This window comes from Ostrea edulis, chromosome 9, assembly GCF_947568905.1.
Source record: "Ostrea edulis chromosome 9, xbOstEdul1.1, whole genome shotgun sequence".
Classification (NCBI taxonomy): domain Eukaryota; kingdom Metazoa; phylum Mollusca; class Bivalvia; order Ostreida; family Ostreidae; genus Ostrea; species Ostrea edulis.
Genome location: NC_079172.1, coordinates 48,721,408 through 48,740,006, shown reverse-complemented (window position 1 = coordinate 48,740,006; position 18,599 = coordinate 48,721,408). Strand labels below are relative to the sequence as shown.

General features: G+C 34.7%; 1 protein-coding gene across 1 annotated transcript in view; it reads right to left on the bottom strand.

Annotated features, from left to right (window-relative positions):
• LOC125659861 (collagen alpha-5(IV) chain-like) overlaps window positions 1-18,599 on the bottom strand; it is a 70,365-nt gene that overhangs the window by 36,312 nt on the left and 15,454 nt on the right. The window contains exons 6-18 of the mRNA XM_048891655.2: window positions 17,821-17,901; window positions 16,922-16,996; window positions 16,213-16,275; window positions 14,365-14,445; window positions 13,493-13,657; window positions 13,206-13,268; window positions 12,404-12,502; window positions 11,760-11,813; window positions 10,980-11,076; window positions 7,761-7,883; window positions 3,112-3,417; window positions 1,188-1,366; window positions 819-1,016 (exon numbers count right to left, since the gene is read on the bottom strand). Of these exons, the coding sequence (XP_048747612.2) occupies window positions 819-1,016; window positions 1,188-1,366; window positions 3,112-3,417; window positions 7,761-7,883; window positions 10,980-11,076; window positions 11,760-11,813; window positions 12,404-12,502; window positions 13,206-13,268; window positions 13,493-13,657; window positions 14,365-14,445; window positions 16,213-16,275; window positions 16,922-16,996; window positions 17,821-17,901 (1,584 nt within the window). The remainder of the gene's footprint in view (window positions 1-818; window positions 1,017-1,187; window positions 1,367-3,111; window positions 3,418-7,760; window positions 7,884-10,979; window positions 11,077-11,759; window positions 11,814-12,403; window positions 12,503-13,205; window positions 13,269-13,492; window positions 13,658-14,364; window positions 14,446-16,212; window positions 16,276-16,921; window positions 16,997-17,820; window positions 17,902-18,599) is intronic.

Here is an 18,599-nt window from a genome sequence, read left to right as displayed (position 1 = left end):
TTTATTATCAACACAAATAATTAATAGAAATTAAAAAAATATGGTTTTTGTACAGGTAAAATTCCGTCTCTTGATTAACAAAAATACTACATAAGCCCATTATGGTCCTTAACACTCGTGTGGCAGAGATGGAGACTGGACTAGAGTAATGAAAGAAGCATTACCATGAGTTTAGCTATTTGAATAATTATCATTTAATGGAATTGGGATGATATATTATTTAAAATATTCAGCTAAAATATTTGTGGGGTATTAGTTCACATTCAGACCCTATTGTGCCAGTATGGAAATGAACCGGGATTCGAATTGACTGGCTACCTAACATGGCTATGTCAACAAACGAAATCATCAAAAGCCGAGAGTTTTTGGGTCGTATGGGGCTTTATCAAATATTTGAAAGTAAGTTTGGACACAAGTATAATAGGAAAATATGTTAGGAATTTTTTTATATTAAATTTATGAGACAACAACACAAGAATACAACTTTTTCTCTCTCTTCCTTTGAAGTTTGTTTCCATCTGGCCATCATGTTTTCAAAGGCCGACTACTCCCGTATAAGAGAATTTGGGTGGACTTATACATATGTACCAATGAGAGTTTCTGTTGCATTTCGCAATTGTATTACAAACAGATTAAGTTGTGTCGTCACACATTGCAATACTATATCAGCCAAAGCGTTCTAATTCAAAGTTGAATTGCGATAATAACTAGTTTGATGTTTGTCAGTCAAAGGGTTCTTAAGGTACTGAGCAGAGAACACGCACTGAGAGACCAACTGGTGCAAACCAATTCCTTGTCACTGTAAAATGGAAACTTACAGTTTCTCCTGGGATGCCAGGGAATCCTTGAAGTCCTCGGGGACCCCCAGTCCCTGGTTCCCCTGCCCTTCCAAAAGTCCCTGGAGGTCCAGGCTCTCCTGGCTTTCCCTTCATCTTCAATGAACCTCCTCCTTCAAAATCTCCCGGTTCTCCTTTTGGTCCAACTCTTCCTACTTCCCCAGGAATACCATTAGGACCCTGAAAGATTTCATTCATTCCATATTACAATCCCCCATTCCACAACATCATCACTGATGAATATCAAGTTAATGTATCAGCAATGAAAATCTTCCATTTATTTTAGATTTTTAAACAGACTTTATCATAATCTGATATAAATGATTTTCTGACTAAGGTAAAAACACTCACCGGTAAACCTTTTTGACCTGGTATGCCTGGAAATCCAGGTAAACCGGGATCTCCTGCTAATCCCTTAAAACCCGGTTGTCCTGGTTGTCCAGGAAGTCCGTCCAGACCAGGATCACCTGCCTCTCCCCTCACACCTGGAACACCTCCAGGACACACGCCACAGTCATCTCCCCTTTGACCTAGATGACAATATAAAAATTTTGAAAATAATAATCTATGATTTCTGGTAGAATATAGCAATGCAATGCTTGTAAATCTGATTATTTCTGTTACAAGGTAATCACATCAAGAAAAACCATTGCTCCAATAATTTTGCAACAAGGACACATTGACTCTTAACCAAAGCAACTACTCACACAAGTTTTGTACTTTGAAACTGATTGCAAAGAAATTATTCTTGTTTTTATATCCCCATAAAAAAACTTAGCATTTTATCAATCACAAAAACTCCCAGTCTACCTTGTAATGTTGCAGAATTTACATGACATAGTTTTAAATAAATGCTGTAAAAGAACGGGGTATTGCTATTAAATTTAATATATTTTTTTTATATTATATTATTATTATTTTATATCAAATATAAAAATTTAAACTCATTGCAAAGGTAAAGTTCAGTTGAGCCATATGCTAGCATGACCTAACAAATGTCTGCTGTAACAGTTATCTCTCTTTGCTGCAATCTGAAATAAGTCGATCCAAAATCTAATTGACTCTTTCCAGTTATCAAACCCTAAACTAACTTTTGTGAAAATCTGAATGAGATTGAAGCTGTTGATTTTATGCAACCTTGTTAATTCTCACCCACCTCACTTCTTCAGTAGAGGTAATTATGTCACCTCTTCAGTAGAGGTAACAAGAGGTACTGTGAGCAATGCTCACTAAGAATACCCCCCGCTTACTCCAATCTCCCAAAGGGTGTTGTTAATAGGTATAAATTACCTCTTTCCTGGGTGTAAAAATATGGTATGTCTTTGTAGAAGAAAATGGAAGATATAGTCCAAACACAAATCCATGGCATAAACCTATAATTTTGACCTTGAGATCAAAGGTCAAGGTCATAATGAGGTCATGAATGTACATGGCACATAGGCTCATGGTGATACACCCATGTCTTATGGTTTGACTATGTCAAAACCCTATAATCAATTTTTGACCTTGAGGTCAAAGTTCAAGGTCACATAAAGGTCATGAAAGCACCTGACACATTGTCTCATGGTGATTCACCCATGTGTCAAATATGGTATGCCTATGTCAAAGAACAAAGAAGTCATGGCCCTGACACGAATCCATTGTAAAAACTGTTAATTTTGACCTTGAGTTTAAGGTCATATGGAGGTCATGAAGGTACATGACACATCGTCTCATGGTGATACACTCATGTGTCAAATATGGTATGCCTATGTCAAAGAACAAAGAAGTCATGGCCCTGACACGAATCCATTGTAAAAACCGTTAATTTTGACCTTGAGTTTAAGGTCATATGGAGGTCATGAAGGTACATGACACATCGTCTCATGGTGATACACTCATGTGTCAAATATGGTATGCCTATGTCAAAGAACGAAGAAGTTATGGCCCGGACACGAATCCATTGTAAAAAATCTGTAATTTTGACCTCGAGGTCAAGGGTCAAATAGAGATCATGAAGGTACTCGACACATCGTCTCATGGTGATCCACCTGTGTGCCAAATATGGTATGCCTAAGTCAAAGAACAAAGAAGTTATGACCCGGACACAAATCTGCACAGACAGACAGACGGACGCACAGACAGAGTGATTCCTATATACACCCCCCCCCCCCCCTGAACTTTGTTCGGGAGGTATAATTATATCACTTCTTCAGTTGAGGTAATTATGTAATAGTGTTAGTACTCGTGTCAATAAGAAATAAATCTGAAATCTAAAAAGTAATAAGAAACACACCTCTTTCTCCAGGGATTCCATCCCGTCCATCCTCTCCCTGGAATCCCGGATCACCCTCCTCTCCAGGGAATCCCACTGGACCGACTGGACCTGTCACATCCAGACCATCTCCAGGGATACCAGGGAATCCCTGAGGCCCTGGATTTCCCCTCATACCTGGCAGTCCATCCAAACCTGGACGCCCAACCCGGCCCTGCTCACCAGGGTATCCTTGAAACGTCTCACCAGGTTGTCCCACTTCACCCTCCACCCCTTTTAATCCAGGTAATCCAGGCAATCCAGGGAGTCCATCCCGGCCATAGTCACCTTGAGAGAAAAAGACAGACCAATGAGTAACTACACTCAACCTGAATAACCTTGATTTTACAGAATATGATTTTGAAAATGAAACTAGTTCTTCCAAAGTGTACAGATCCTGAAAATTGTATTGAATTCCTATTCCTATAAAAGACACAAAAGTCCATCTTGTGAAAACTTGAATTCTGAATGATATTTTGATAATTAAAATCATATTCTTGTTGACTTGATCAGTAAAAAGTCCTAAAATGTAAAATTGGGATCCCATTACTTATTCATTGCATAGGTGATATATATTTCAACAAAATTCTCAGACCAGTATAGTTTACTTAAAACACTGATAGAACAAGGCCATGCATGCACAGGATTTCAGCAGCTGTATGGAAATAGAATAATAGCTGAATTTTTTCAGTGCATGTCCTTGTACTAGATCCATTCACTGTATTTGATATTTACAGACTGTGATGTCATTATATATGACATGATGGTGAGTGCACTTTAGTCATTTAAGTAATCTGTGTTATTAAACCATGTGTGTTTCATTTTAGTGTACAAGAGTTGGGTGAGAATCAATGGTTTTGAATCAAAACTATTAGCTCTATTTTTTCTGATTTGCACTCAAAAGCCTACACCTGGTATCAACTTACATGTGCAAGAAAACAAGAGGCCCACAGGCCTTATCGGTCACCTGAATACTAGTGAAAAAGTATCACTACTTCCATGGGCTATGAAATCTAGAAAAAATTTCCTGTTCTGAATATCTCAGCTAAATTCTAATGTTCAGCAACAGTATAAACAAGATGTGTTTTTAAAACTTCACTGCCCTCAAAAGTACATACACTGATGAAAGGCTTTAAATAATAGGTGTATTTGAATTAAAACATCGAAAGATATGACTAATCCTAAGTCATAACCCTGGGTTATGAAATTCACCATTTTTTGTACATTCTTTTCTGCTATTCCTAAGTATGCATTTAGATTTTATACAGTATCAGGAAACTTACACATACATACATGTACTATATACTAAGTTTGGCCCCACCCTGGGGTCAGAACCCTTACTCTGGAAAAATCAAATTTACAATATTGGTACAAGACTACCTGCTCTATCCATTTAGCATTATATACCAAGTTTGGCCCTGCACTGTGGTCAGAACCCCTACCCCGGAGATCATGAAATTTACAATTTTGATGGAGGCCTTCCTGCTCTACATCATTGTGCATTTAGTTTTTCTTACACATGTGTGGTTCTTAAGAAGAAGATGTTTGAAAATTGGTCAATTTTGGGCAGTTTTTGCCCCACCCCTAAGGCCCCAGGGTGCAGGAATCCTGAAATTTACAATTTATGTTCCCCTTGTTCCAAATATGTTTCATACCAAATTTGAAAAGAACTGGAATGATAGTTATCAAGAAGTTAAAAATGTCTATTGTTCACACATTTAATAACTGACCATTTTGGCCCCACCCCGATACCAAAACCCCCACCCCTGGGATCATCAAATTTACAATTTTGGTAAAGGGCTACCTGTTCTTTCTAAATATCTATTTACTTTCAATTTAGTATCAATAGCACTAAAGATGTTATCAGAGTGTTTTACACATTAACACTATATACCAAGTTTGGTCCCGCCCTGGGGTCAGAACCCCTACCCAAGAGATCATGAAATTTACAATTTTGATAGAAGCCTTCCTGTTCTACATCACTATGCATTTAGATTTTCTTATATGTGTGTGGTTCTTGAGACGAAGATTCTTGAAAATTGGTCAATTTTCGCAGTTATTGCCCGGCCCCTAGGGCCCCAGGGGTGCTGGAGTCCTGACATTTACATTTTATGTTCCCCTTGTCCCAATGATGCCTCATACCAAATTTGAAAAGAATTGGACTGGTAGTTATTAAGAAGTTAAAAATGTTCAATTGTTAAAGGGACTGGTTCACAATTTTTGATAAAAATATTTTTCATTTTTGTTGTTAAACATTAAAAATATAACTCACTTAACGTTGACAGCCAAAAGTTTGACCTTCTGAATACAAGAATAAAGGCAATATTTTAGCCTTAAATTTGTGTTATGTAAACAAAGACTCGAGTCTTTTTATGTAAACAAACAAACAAGTGAAATGTTGATTTTGTAATGTAAAGCATCTTAATTTTGCATAGTCACAAATTTTAACTTTTAGATGACACATTTTACCCCCAAAATGCTTGAAATGTGAAAGATATAATAAACTTTGATCGATATTCATCTCTTTTGAAAATGTAAACAATAACATATCCCAATCTTTGTTTACAAAACAAATAATTATAACTTTATAAAATGAGCTTCTGTGATAATGTATAACCTTGATTTTTATGTGAAATCTTTTAAACACATTAGACAGTAGATTTTTATCATTAAAAGTGAAATAGAAAATTTCGGAGAAAATCGTGAATCAGTCCCTTTAAGGCACAACGACGGACTACAACCAATAGCAATAGGTTACCTGAGTTCACTCAGTTTCACTTTAGCCATAGGGGCATAAAACAAGAGGCCCATGGGCTACAACGCTCACCTGAGTCACCTTGGCTCATATTTAAAGATTTTTCCTATATATTTGCATGTAAAACTTTGATCCCTATTGTGGCCCCAATCTACTCCCAAGGGCCATGATTTTTTCAAAATTGAATCTGGACTATTTCAGGAAGCTCTCATGTGAATGTAAACTTTTCTGGACCAGTGATTATTCATCAAAAGATTTTTAATGATTTTCCCTATATATTTGTATGTAAAACTTTGACCCCCTATTGTCGCCTCATCTTACCCCCGGGGGCCATGATTTTAACAAACTCGAATCACACTGTCAGAAAGTTTTCATGTAAATTTCAACTTTCTTGGCCCAGTAGTTTTTATAAGATTTTTAAAAATTTTCCCTATATATTTCTATGTAAAACTTTGATCCCCCTTGTGACCCCATAATACCCCCGGGGGCCATGATTTTAACAAACTTAAATCTGCACTGTCAGGAAGCTTTCATGTGAATCTCAGCTTCTGGCTCAGTGGTTCTTGAGAAGAAGATTTTTAAATGACCCCACCCTATTTTTGCATTTTTGTGATTATCTCCCCTTTGAAAGGGTCATAGCCCTTCATTTGAAGAAACTTGAAAGCCCTTTACCCAAGGATGCTTTTGGCCAAGTTTGGTTGAAATTGGCCCAATGGTTCTGGAGAAGAAGTCGAAAATGTAAAACCTTTACAGACAGACGGACAACAGGCGATCAGAAAAGCTCACTTGAGCTTTCAGCTCAGGTGAGCTAAAAATTAAATCAACACAACTTACGAACATTTGCATTTTGATATGATTTAGTGTGGTATTGCTCTTCTTGAAAAGAATTTGCTTTATTAATGTTCTGTATATTCCCATATTAGACTCTGATCTCCTATTATGGCCCCACCCTACTTCTATCCTCTGAATTGAACAATCTTAAATTTGCACTACCTGAAGATGCTTGCATATTAAAATGAATAAAAATGGCCCTGCTGTTCTTGAGAAGATTTTGAAAAAAATTCATCCCCTATTGTGGCCTCATCCTACCCACAGGGACCAAAATTTGAGCAAATTTCAATCTGCACTACTTGGGGATTTTTTCACATTAATATGAGTAATCATGGCCCAGTTGTTCTTGAGAAGATAATTTTTAAAACTTCATCTTATATATCTTCATGTAAAACATTGATCCCCTATTGTGGCCCCATCCTATCATGATTTAAACAAACTTCAATCTGTACCACCTGAGGATGCCTGCAATATATCAATAGTAGTATTCATGACCCTGCTGTAATATTTTAAAGATTTTTCCAAGTTATTCCCTTGTAAAACTTTGATCCCCTATTGTGGCCTCAACCTACCCCTGGGGACCACAAGTCAAACAAACTTGAATCGAATGTTTGCATATTAAAATGAGTAATCATGACCCTGTTGTTCTTCAGAAATAGATTTTTAAAGATTTATCCTACATATATCCCCGTATACAACTTTGACCCCCTTTTGAAGAAGATTTTTAAATGCCCCCCCTACCCTATTTTTGCATTTTCTTGATTATCTCCACTTCAAAAAGGGCTTGGCACTTCATATGATCAAATTTAAATCCTCTTTACCAAAATCATCCTTTGTGGCAAATTTGGCTAAAATTAGTCTTGTGGTTCTTGAGAATGTGTCAAAAATGTTAAAAGTTTACAGACAAACTGACGCCAGACAAAATGTGATTAGAAAAGCTCCCTTGTGTGGGCTGAAAATGTGAAGAATGTTGGGGCAATATTCTTTCAGCAAAGATAGCTTATCATATAAATGCAGAATTTGTAGAAAATAGCTGAAATATTACCTTGGTCTCCTCTGTCCCCTGGGTAGGAGAAGCCTGCAGGTCCTCTTTGCCCGGGTATCCCATCAGGCCCTGGGAGACCAGGTGGACCATCACGCCCCACAGGGCCCTCAGCACCATCCAATCCTGTGAATTATATCATATGTACAAGTCAACAAACTAGCAATAAGCAATGTACAATATCAAGGGAGAGAACATATAATCAAGGGAGAGAACTTATAATCAAGGGAGAGAACATATAACCAAGGGAGAGAACATATAATCAAGGTGAGAATTTAAAAAAATAAAAATAAAATGACCATTCCTCCTTATAATGGTTTTTCATACTTTACTCAAATCATATTGTACATGGACATGTGTTTTTAATGCTTTATTTTTTATTATTAACAACAATCATGTACTCTGTCATAAATTGTCAGTTTAATTGAGTCATTTATAATAGTGTCTAAATCACATAAAGGTGAACCTTTTCAATTCGCATTCCAGACATGCACTGAATTGTTAATATGTCATGTTGAGTAAATGACTATATAACAGTTTGTATGATTAAAAGTCCCACTGTACTACATACAGACCTCATGTTATTCTCTATTTACTTTGCTTTTGAAGTAGATCACAATAAAAATGTTTAAAAGAGTTATACGGATATAGGGTGTGTCAGATAGCTATGACATAAGTACATTCGTTAACCTCCTGTATGTTGACATGTGAGGCCAAAATTAAAAATAGCTTTGTTTCCTGCACTCGATCGACCGTGTGAAAACGTTGCGACCGAATTTTTTCTCTCGGTCATTGGACGTTCTGTTTTTTTTTAACCAGATCTTGACCGGAATCGTTCCGTATATTATTTTTAGCCTTGGAGTTATTTCCCTTGTACAGAATTCTGTGGATAACCGGAACTACTCGGCCATTTCCAACACACAGTGTATGGACAAAAGCGGAGTTGCTCCAAAATAAAATAATAATACCATATTTATATAGCACCCTTTTCATACACTATGTATGCTCAAAGGTGCTCAAAGGTGCCAAAAGAGAAATTTTTACGACCAAACAGTCATAATTTGAAAACATGGCAAAGTTCATCGTATTTTCTGTCACAATTTTTAGGGACGACCGTAAGATCGTAACCAAAACTATTCGAAAGATAGATCTGAGCAATTCATGGGAAAACATCCTTTCATCGTTTTAATGTTTATATGAAATCCGTTTAACATTATAAATTTATACGCAATCTTTATAGCACTGTAACGTTAACAAATATTTACTACCATAACTAAAAGTTTCTTATCATATATGCTTACAAACCCTTACAACATCTAAACTTACAACATATAAATTTACAAATATTAATAATTATTAAAATAAACTTAATTTTACAGCATTCTAATAAACTTTTGGCCTTCAATAACGGATCACAAGGCTTACCATCTATGTGTGTGCAGTTTCGAATCCTGCTTATGCCAAATTTTTTTTTCTTTCTTTCTTTCCCTCCTTTCTCTTTATATGAATATGGATATGTCCATATGTATATATGTATGGATTACAATTATTATTATATTATGTGTATATCTGTGCATATGTAAATATATGTTTATGTGTTTATATGTAAATTATTATGCTGTAATATCACGGGTATACATAAATTTTAAAATCAATTATTATAGCCATTAATATAGTCATTAATTTAGTCTATGTCATACTAATTTGTTATATGAACTAACTCACTAACTTCTTTTACTTTATTATTTTATTACGATATACATCTTTAGTTTACATACATAATACATACTATCGAATAAGAGTTAGGGAGCCATGTCGTGCTATAAGCTGGATGTAGCTACAGAAACATGGTACAGGGTATAAGGTGTAGCACCTGATGACGACCTCAAAATTCTTGCCTAATGACAATCTTAAAATTGTTGTATGGCATAATTTATGATTAATAACTAGTAGCACTCTATTATCAAAATTTTCTTTGGCGACCCTACCCTAATTTTTTTCTGTAAATATTTTAGTTATTTCACATGTATATACATCCCTACATCCCTATTACTATTACCTGTTACTAATATTACTAATTATTACCTTCTATTAAAATCCAAATAAATATTAAATATTCTGTTATTTATAAAAAATTATAATATATGAAACATAAATTATTATTAAAATTATTAAATAAATCAAATAAAAATTATTATAATAAATTTTCTTGATCAATTTTATTACTCATTTATAAGATACTTCTTTATTTCATTATGATTTATGACATATGACCACATGTATGTGTCCGGCCATCAAAAGACAGTACTACAGTCATTAGACATGTTGGTACACGATGGTCCTTATTTATTTATATTTCTTTATTTTTAAACCATTTGACAACCCATACGTCCCATACGGAGCATATGTATGTTACTACAACACACTTCCAACTTCACTATGTGGTGCATTTGGGAGGTGTTGGAGGGTGAGGCTGGATCGCAATGAGATGGATAGTATTATGGCAGATAATACAGTAACCAATCGGTTAACGATATATAGTTAACCAATCCTACAAATATCAAACAAACTACACTGTCATGAAACCATATATGAATGCTTTGGACAGACATTCAATTAGGAAAAAAAAAATCTACTGACCGACCGACCCATGTTAAAAATATAGCGGGTCGGGTGCGGGAAACGAAGATATTTTTAACAGACTGACAGAGGTAATTAATACCAGTAATGTACACTCGGGCAAAGTAGTTTTAAGTCAGAATGCTGTAAAGCAATAATTTCCAAATAAAAGTAAACTCAGCATTTACTGAAATTTTACTCACTACCAATGATGAGTGTATAATGGCATATACTCATCCCGAGCCAATTTCAACTCATCAGACAAGCACACTAGTTCTTTTTTTGTACCCTACAGATGTCAATAGAATTTACATTTCCAACGTTTTGTCTTTGACCTTACAAATTGTAATGATCATGGCTATTTCCTCATGAATGCGATGCATTTGTGAATAATGCGCACATAAAATCTTGATATAGTACATCTATCTTAATGACAGAAAAGAATGCAGAATGTAAATACGAAAAATGAATTTCAGTTTTAAAAATACAGGATATGAACTGCAATGCTTCATGCCGGTATATTTATCCTGAAGTGCTTACACTCTTCATTTTCTGAAGTATTCTGGCATGAAGCATCACAGTTGATAGTCTTGCAAAGCTTACCCGGGAATCCTTGAGGACCTTGTGGACCAGGGTCACCAGGACGACCTCTGGGACCTGGACGACCTTCACCCCCTCCATCTTTATCTCCTGGAGGACCCTGAAATTACACAGACTCTGTTGCTTAGCTCAGCAATTTACTATAGAATCATTACTAATGATGATGTCGACAACCCCTCAAATTGACCTAAAAAAACATACATGTAGATACATTTTACTTACCATTGTCTCAATTTTTAACTCTCAACTTTCAAAATACTTTATGCAGAGAAATATTTGCCCCATTTTATTTTTTACCCATTTTGCATATGTTGTCTATGAGCAAATTCAAATCTGGGCAAAAATATCAAAATTTATCCATTTATACTTTGGAGCAAAAAAAAAACTTTAGTTGAATTTAAATTTTGACAAAATATTTTCTAAATATGTAGTACAAAAAATTGCACATAGTGAAAATTTTACAGAAGGTATAATCATATCAAAAAAAGCTGTAGGATTTCGGCAATCCATAAATTTTAACGTGATCCCAATGGACTAAAATGATGTCACAGTACAAAATAATTTGCTCCATTTTTCATTTATGAATAATGCAAGTTATAATCACATCAAAAAAATATCAAAAGAATTGTAAAAAAAAAATTAAACATACCAAAGACTATTAAGACTATCCTGACTATGCAAAATTGATTTTTCTAACACCAAGGCAATATTTCAAATTCAACAGATGAACAGGCGGATCACATGACAATTTCTTGTTACAATATTAATACTATCACAACCTACCGCATCTCCAAGGTCTCCTCTACCTCCCTGGAATCCCGGATCTCCTGTTCGGCCCTGGAAACAGAAAAAGACTTCAGGATGTAGGGAAAGCAAGTATGTATTGATAACACAGTGCTTGTAAATCTGTTCTAACAAGTGTCTATGAGATTCCCAAATTTCCTACACCAAGTGGAACTGCTGTTTAAAATCTATTGTATACAGGGAAACATTTGGACCAGTTTTATTTTTGTCTCTTCGCTCTTGTCGTCAGTGGGCAAATTTAAGACTGAGCGAAACTGTTTTCTCTCTAATCTCTCTTTAAACACAACTGTGTTTGGGTGAATTTAAAATGGAGCGAAACCGTCATCAAGGGTAGAAAGGCGAAAATAACATGGGACGAAAATAACCCTGTATACAGTATTTTTAGATTTTGCATTATGTGAGGGGTGGATAGTACATTATGTAAATGGTAGATAATACATTCATGCGAGGAGTAGATCAAATAAAGGAGGTAAATTGTATTATTATGTGAGGGGTAAATGTTACATTATGTGAAGCAGAGTGGAATACATGTATACATTATGTAATGGGGAAATGTATAGTGTTTAGGGTGGATCATAAATTATGTGAGGGGTAAATTGTACACGATGTGAGGTGGATCTTACTGTTTCTCCTGGTAGTCCACTATAGCCAGGTTGACCCTTCTCTCCCTGTTCTCCTTTGAGACCAAAAGGTCCAGGTGGACCATCCTTGCCTCTCTTCCCCTAAAACAAACCACATGCAGTGCCAAATTTCATGTGATATATATATACTTATATATCTAAAGATTAGACAACAGAAAGTACTTGTTACTATTGAAATTGCACCAATACCAAGAAAAATATTGTATACAAAGAATTTTTTAGGTGTGTCAATGAAAATCTTAAAATTTTATCACATCTTTAAAACATCTATATTTCATCATTGCATTAGAATGTTGACGTCACAAAAGAGTATAATTGTTCTATGTCCCTTGGACGTTGTAGTAAATTATTCGTAGGTCGATCAAGCTAAAACTTCCTCATTATTTTATCCTCATAAGCAGGATGTCAACAGAGGTTTATTCATTCATTACCCACTGGAGTCAAATTTACCCTTAGTCAATTCTACCATTGACAAGTAGACACACAGACTAATCGTACTTTCTCTAAAGTAAATCAAATTGACTCCGAATTTAGACTTTCTCCAAAGTAAATCAGACTTTCTCTGTTGTAAATCACATTGATTCCTATGAAAATCAGACTAACTCCGATGCAAATCAGACTGACTCCGATGTAAATCAGATTGACTCCGATGTAAATAAGTTTGACTCCAATGTAAATCAGACTAACTCCGATGTAAATCAGACTGACTACAATGTAAATCAGACTAACTCCGATGTAAATCAGACTGACTCTGGTGTAAATCAGACTTTTTCTCATTACTTACCCTCATGCCTTGCATTCCTGGCATTCCAAAAGGCCCCTTATCACCCGGCAAACCTGGCAGACCCTACAAAAAAAATCCCATCCATCAAACAAATTCCCTAGTACACTAGCAATTCCTCTCTTTTTCATTTTCTTCTGATATAGCCAACATACATTACTTCTTGAGTTATGACTTTCTACAATGTATCATAATTGTCAGTTAAAGTAATAATGGATGGATTAAGTGATATCTGTAAATCAATGAAACCAAATGGAAGCTATATTTTTGTGACTGTGGATTCCACTAACATTTTCTCCAGCTGCTCCCTGATATCCTGGCTGCCCGAGTCTTCCCCGATATCCATTCTCCCCAGGTTCTCCTTTCCTTCCCTTGAAGATCAAGTTTATGGGTTTTCCTTTTAAGCTTGTTGAAGATCCTTTAGGCCCTATGAGACCCTTTAATCCTTTCTTTCCCTGTGTGTCAATCATTCATATATATACATACTTACATATTGATCATGAAAATCAATTAATATATTCATGTGAATTTGTGATATCAATATATGATAAACAATTTCACATGAATATCATTGATTTAAAAAAATCCAACATTCTAAAATGCTACAGTATGATGCTTAAACACATTAAGGTTTTTACAAAAAGCACTTGTTGATATACATGTCTGTAATCATACGAAGTTTTACTGGCAATCATAATTGTTTTAACCAGTTAAATTTAATGTTGATCTCGATCTCTCTCTCTCTCTCTCTCGATCTCTCTCTCTCTATATATATATATATATATATCAGACAACAGCTAAAAACAACCTTGTGTCCCAAAACACTTCTCTCAGAAAGACAAGCTTTGCTAATTGTGCTAAGATAATCTCTTTTCTTTGGTAAATTATCTAATTAAATTATAACAGGTAAAATAAATGACAGGGTATTTCGCCCTCACTTAACTTTATAACTTCTAAACAAAGACTTGCCTTTCAACCTTCAAGTGGGTTCTAACCAAAAAAACCCTTGAGCAATTTGTAAGTGAACACTAGGCCAGAAGTACATGTAGGTTCTATAACTAACTACCCCAATGATTCTCAATGTGTTACCTTTTCATTTTTCTCAAAACAAAAACCCACCTTTTCACACATAAACAGGATTCTACGTGAATTTAACGCTTACCTTTTCACCTTTGGGTGGGTTTCTGCCTTGGTCTCCCATTTGCCCTTTGGGTCCTTTCTGTCCTTTCAATCCTGAAGTTCCCTGAATATCGTAAATAAGTATTAGTACTGTATAACATTGTGAATAGACAGGGATTTTCCACACCATTTTGGGAATGGGGCCTGGGCCTTTGGAATTGGGAATTTTTACGGCATTTTGTCGAAATTGGGAATTTTAAAAATTCACAGTTTAACAACATATTTCTTAAAATACACTTGATATCTATAAAAAGATGAATATTTTCTCTTCTTCCTATCTTAACATTATGTTTTTTATTGCAATCGGGTTAAATCAATCTAATTAAAATCAGACCTTCTCTAACCGTTTTACACTGGTCTCCAGTGTAACGGTTAGAGAAGGTCTGATTTTAATTAGATTGGGGTTAAATGATACTTAAAACTATTTTTCAATGATGCATGAACTTTCAAATTTCCATGTGGACCTTCCCAGATCTCGGGTGGTTCTTCAAAAATGTCAGGAAGAGAAAAAGGACAGCATCTTCCCCATTTTACTTGCGTACATGGCTAATAATATTGTGTATAATTTATATTTTTGAATACTAGTTGAAATTTTGTTAAATAGAAAAAAAAATCAATGGAAACGTTATAAGTAAGGAAATTAAATTTAAGTTGAATTAAATTTGGATTTAATAATGGAGTTTCAATATATATTGTATTGCTGTAAAATTTAATTGACATAAACAGTCCAACCATATATAAATTATTTTTTAAATCATGATCTAATTCGTCATGAAACTCTTTCATACTTATCTATGCCAATATACTTGTTCATTAAGTAGGAAAATCACCAGGCTTTAGGACTTATATTTTCATATCTAATAAAATCATTTTGTAAAGTAAATATATCTCTAGATATACATGTTAATATTAATGATAAAAGTAAACTAAATCTTAACTAACTGCTTTATACAATGTAGCATACAATATCACCATTTCTGGTAATTACACCTTCAAAAATTTATTTTCAAACTAAGTATACTGAAAATATATTCTTACTACATGATATATACCTAATTACTCTCAGATAGGTTCGAAAAGTTGCCGATATTTCTAGAGTGTTTTAAAAAACGAACTATGATGGTAGTGCTGCTAAATTATTTATATGGAGAAAATATGAAGACAGTAGAATCATGTAACTTTCATTTTTCGAAAACTATGAACAATTTATAGTTAATTTAGCCTACTGTAGACTTCAGATCAGGTGGATCGACGGACCAAAATTTCAGGTAGACGTTCCGATCTTTTGGTGATCTCGGGTCTCCGGTCCACAATTTGTAAATAAATATATTTTTTCATTTGATAACTCATTTTCTGAATATTTCCATTTTCCCTTGACAATATTGCAGGACAAGACAATTTTTTATTTGACTGAAATTGGGAATTTTTGGTGACAAATTGGGAAAAAATACCACTATTGTGTACTGGGAATGGGGCCGAATTTCGGCCCCCTACAACAGGGTGGAAAATCCCTCATAGATATAGACCATGTGACCTTCAAAACAGAACGGATCTTCATATAAAAATATACAACCTTATGCATCAATTCTGCATTATCATTCAGCAGCATCAATTCTGCATTATCATTCAGCAGCAACAATTTTGCCCAAATAATTTGATGTTTAGAAACTATGACTTTCAACTTGATTTTGGTGGTTTAAAAAACAAGAGGGATTTCCTGAACAAACAATTAAGATGAATTGAATTTTATTAAATATTCAATTGTCATTAAAGGATTTGTTTTGTCATATATTGTAAGGATTGAAAACAATCTGTGTAACATAGTCCTTACCCTGGGGCCTGGTTGACCAAATGGGCCGGGAGGTCCTGGTCGCCCGGGTATACCTGGGTCCCCCTATAAATAAGATCAACAGTAATATATACATGTACCTTGTACTGATGATACATTCTTTTAAATCATTTCTCATAAATTAGAAGTCAATTTTTCTTCGCTCTCAAAATTAAAGGCATATAGGGTTATCTTTTATCTCAAAAATGACATCACAATATTTTGCAAGAAGAACTCCAAAAAACAAATTTGTAGTATTAATTATGAGTTATCTATAGCTGCAGCACTTTGAAATTGAAGTCATTTTGACGTTTTAGCCCTTTATAAAATGTTTGTCTGGAGGACAATATATTAAACTGGTACCCTGCTGATTGGTGGCTACACACGAAAATAAGAGATGCGAAGTCAACAGGGTACCAGTTTAGGCAAATGAGAACAGGGAATTATTTTGTAATTACTATCATATCCAATATGTTTGTAAACACTCTGAGGAACTTTTTGTGATCTTTAATTTCGTCACCTTTTTAGAACATGCAAAATTTTACCAATATCTTAGACCCTATGCCTTTAAGTATGATTTTCTATAATAGCTCATGCAGCTAATTAAGCCATAAAATGATTGAGACATCTACCAGGTGTACCTTATTAAACTGCAGCTCAGAATATAGCTCACTTACACATCTAGCCATTTCCTATAGTGATATATACTTACATCTGGTCCCCTCCTTCCAGAATTACCTACATCGCCTTTTGGACCAAATCCATAAAATCCATCCCCAGGATCTCCCTGTAGAAGAGAAGTATACAGAAACACTGCTGATTCTTCCATATGAAGACATACAACAAAACGTTCATTCATTTAAATCTGAAGATATACCCAAATCACTTGTTATTTTGAGACAGAGGGGATCATTTGCAGACAATTTATGACGATAAATTCATCATTTTAGTTCCACAAGCATATCGATATTTAAAGTAAAACTAATTGACAATTTTCTTTTATTATAAATAACCTTTTTCATGATCAATAGTTTACCAATTTTTTTTATTTTATCCAGTGAATTAAATTCCTTTGAAAGATATATTTCGATCAAATATAAAGTTTAATTTGATAAAGATTTTTTGCAAAAACCTTTGACATCACACAAGGATCGATCTACCTTAAGCTTTTATTAGAGAAATGAACATATGTTGAACATGTCAGGCATTCAATGCTCTATTAATCAAATATGGAACTCTTTGAAAAACATGTGTATTAATAAATTTTTGATATATGTGCAAAAAATATTCTCAAGAAAGCTACTGTAAAAAGGTACATAAAACAATAAAGATAAAAATGGTAGGTCACCATGCAAATCTTATAATGATGATCAAGCTTTCTATAACATATGCACCAAGTGGTACAAATTTGTAATATTCATGTTCAACAGTCAAATATCACAAAACTTTTATATGTGTTGAGTACCTTAAATAATATCACAAAACTTTTATATGTGTTGAATACCTTAAACAACGACATCATAAAGTTTCTAACTTAGCCATTTCAATATACTAGCAGAGAGATATGATGTGAAATTATGTTGGTGAAGTGTTGTTGCCATGGTAACATACCTTGCCTCCTTGGTATCCAGGTTCGCCCTGAGGACCGCGTCTTCCTGGTAATCCACTGTATCCCGAGTTACCCTTCAGTCCCTAACAACCACAAGTCATTGTAATATAGCTCTCAAACAAAAAACAGCATCATTTTACTGAATCAGTGAAGAGTTGATCATTGAAAACTGTCAATCCTGACCAATAAACAAGAGTTCCATGGGCCACATAACTCACCTGAGTCACCTTGACCCATATTTTAAGATTTTCCCTATATATTCGCATGTAAAACTTGATCCCTATTGTGGCCCCACCCTACCCCCAGGGACCGTGATTTTTACAAATTTGAATCTGCACTATGTCAGGAAGCTTTCATGAAAGTTTAAACTTTTCTAGCCATATGGTTCTTAAGAAGAAATTTTTATAAATGACCCCACCCTATTTTTGCATTTTTGTGATTATCTCCTCTTTGAAGGTGGCATGGCCCTTCATTTCAACAAATTTGAACCCTCTTTACCCATAAATGATTTGTACAAGTTTGAAATTGGCCAAGTGGTTCTGGAGAAGAAGATGACAATGTGAAAAGTTTACACTGTCTGAAACAGACGATGGACAACCGTTTTCAGCTCAAGTGAGCTACATGTACGAAAAAGGCCTGCATGATGAATTCCTCAGACATGTCAGATAACAAAAATACACATTGGGTGTGATGCACATTTCTCAGATGGAAACTGATGTGAGTAACTATACATTTCGTTTGTTTCAAAATATCATATACATATATCACATCGTGTCATGAA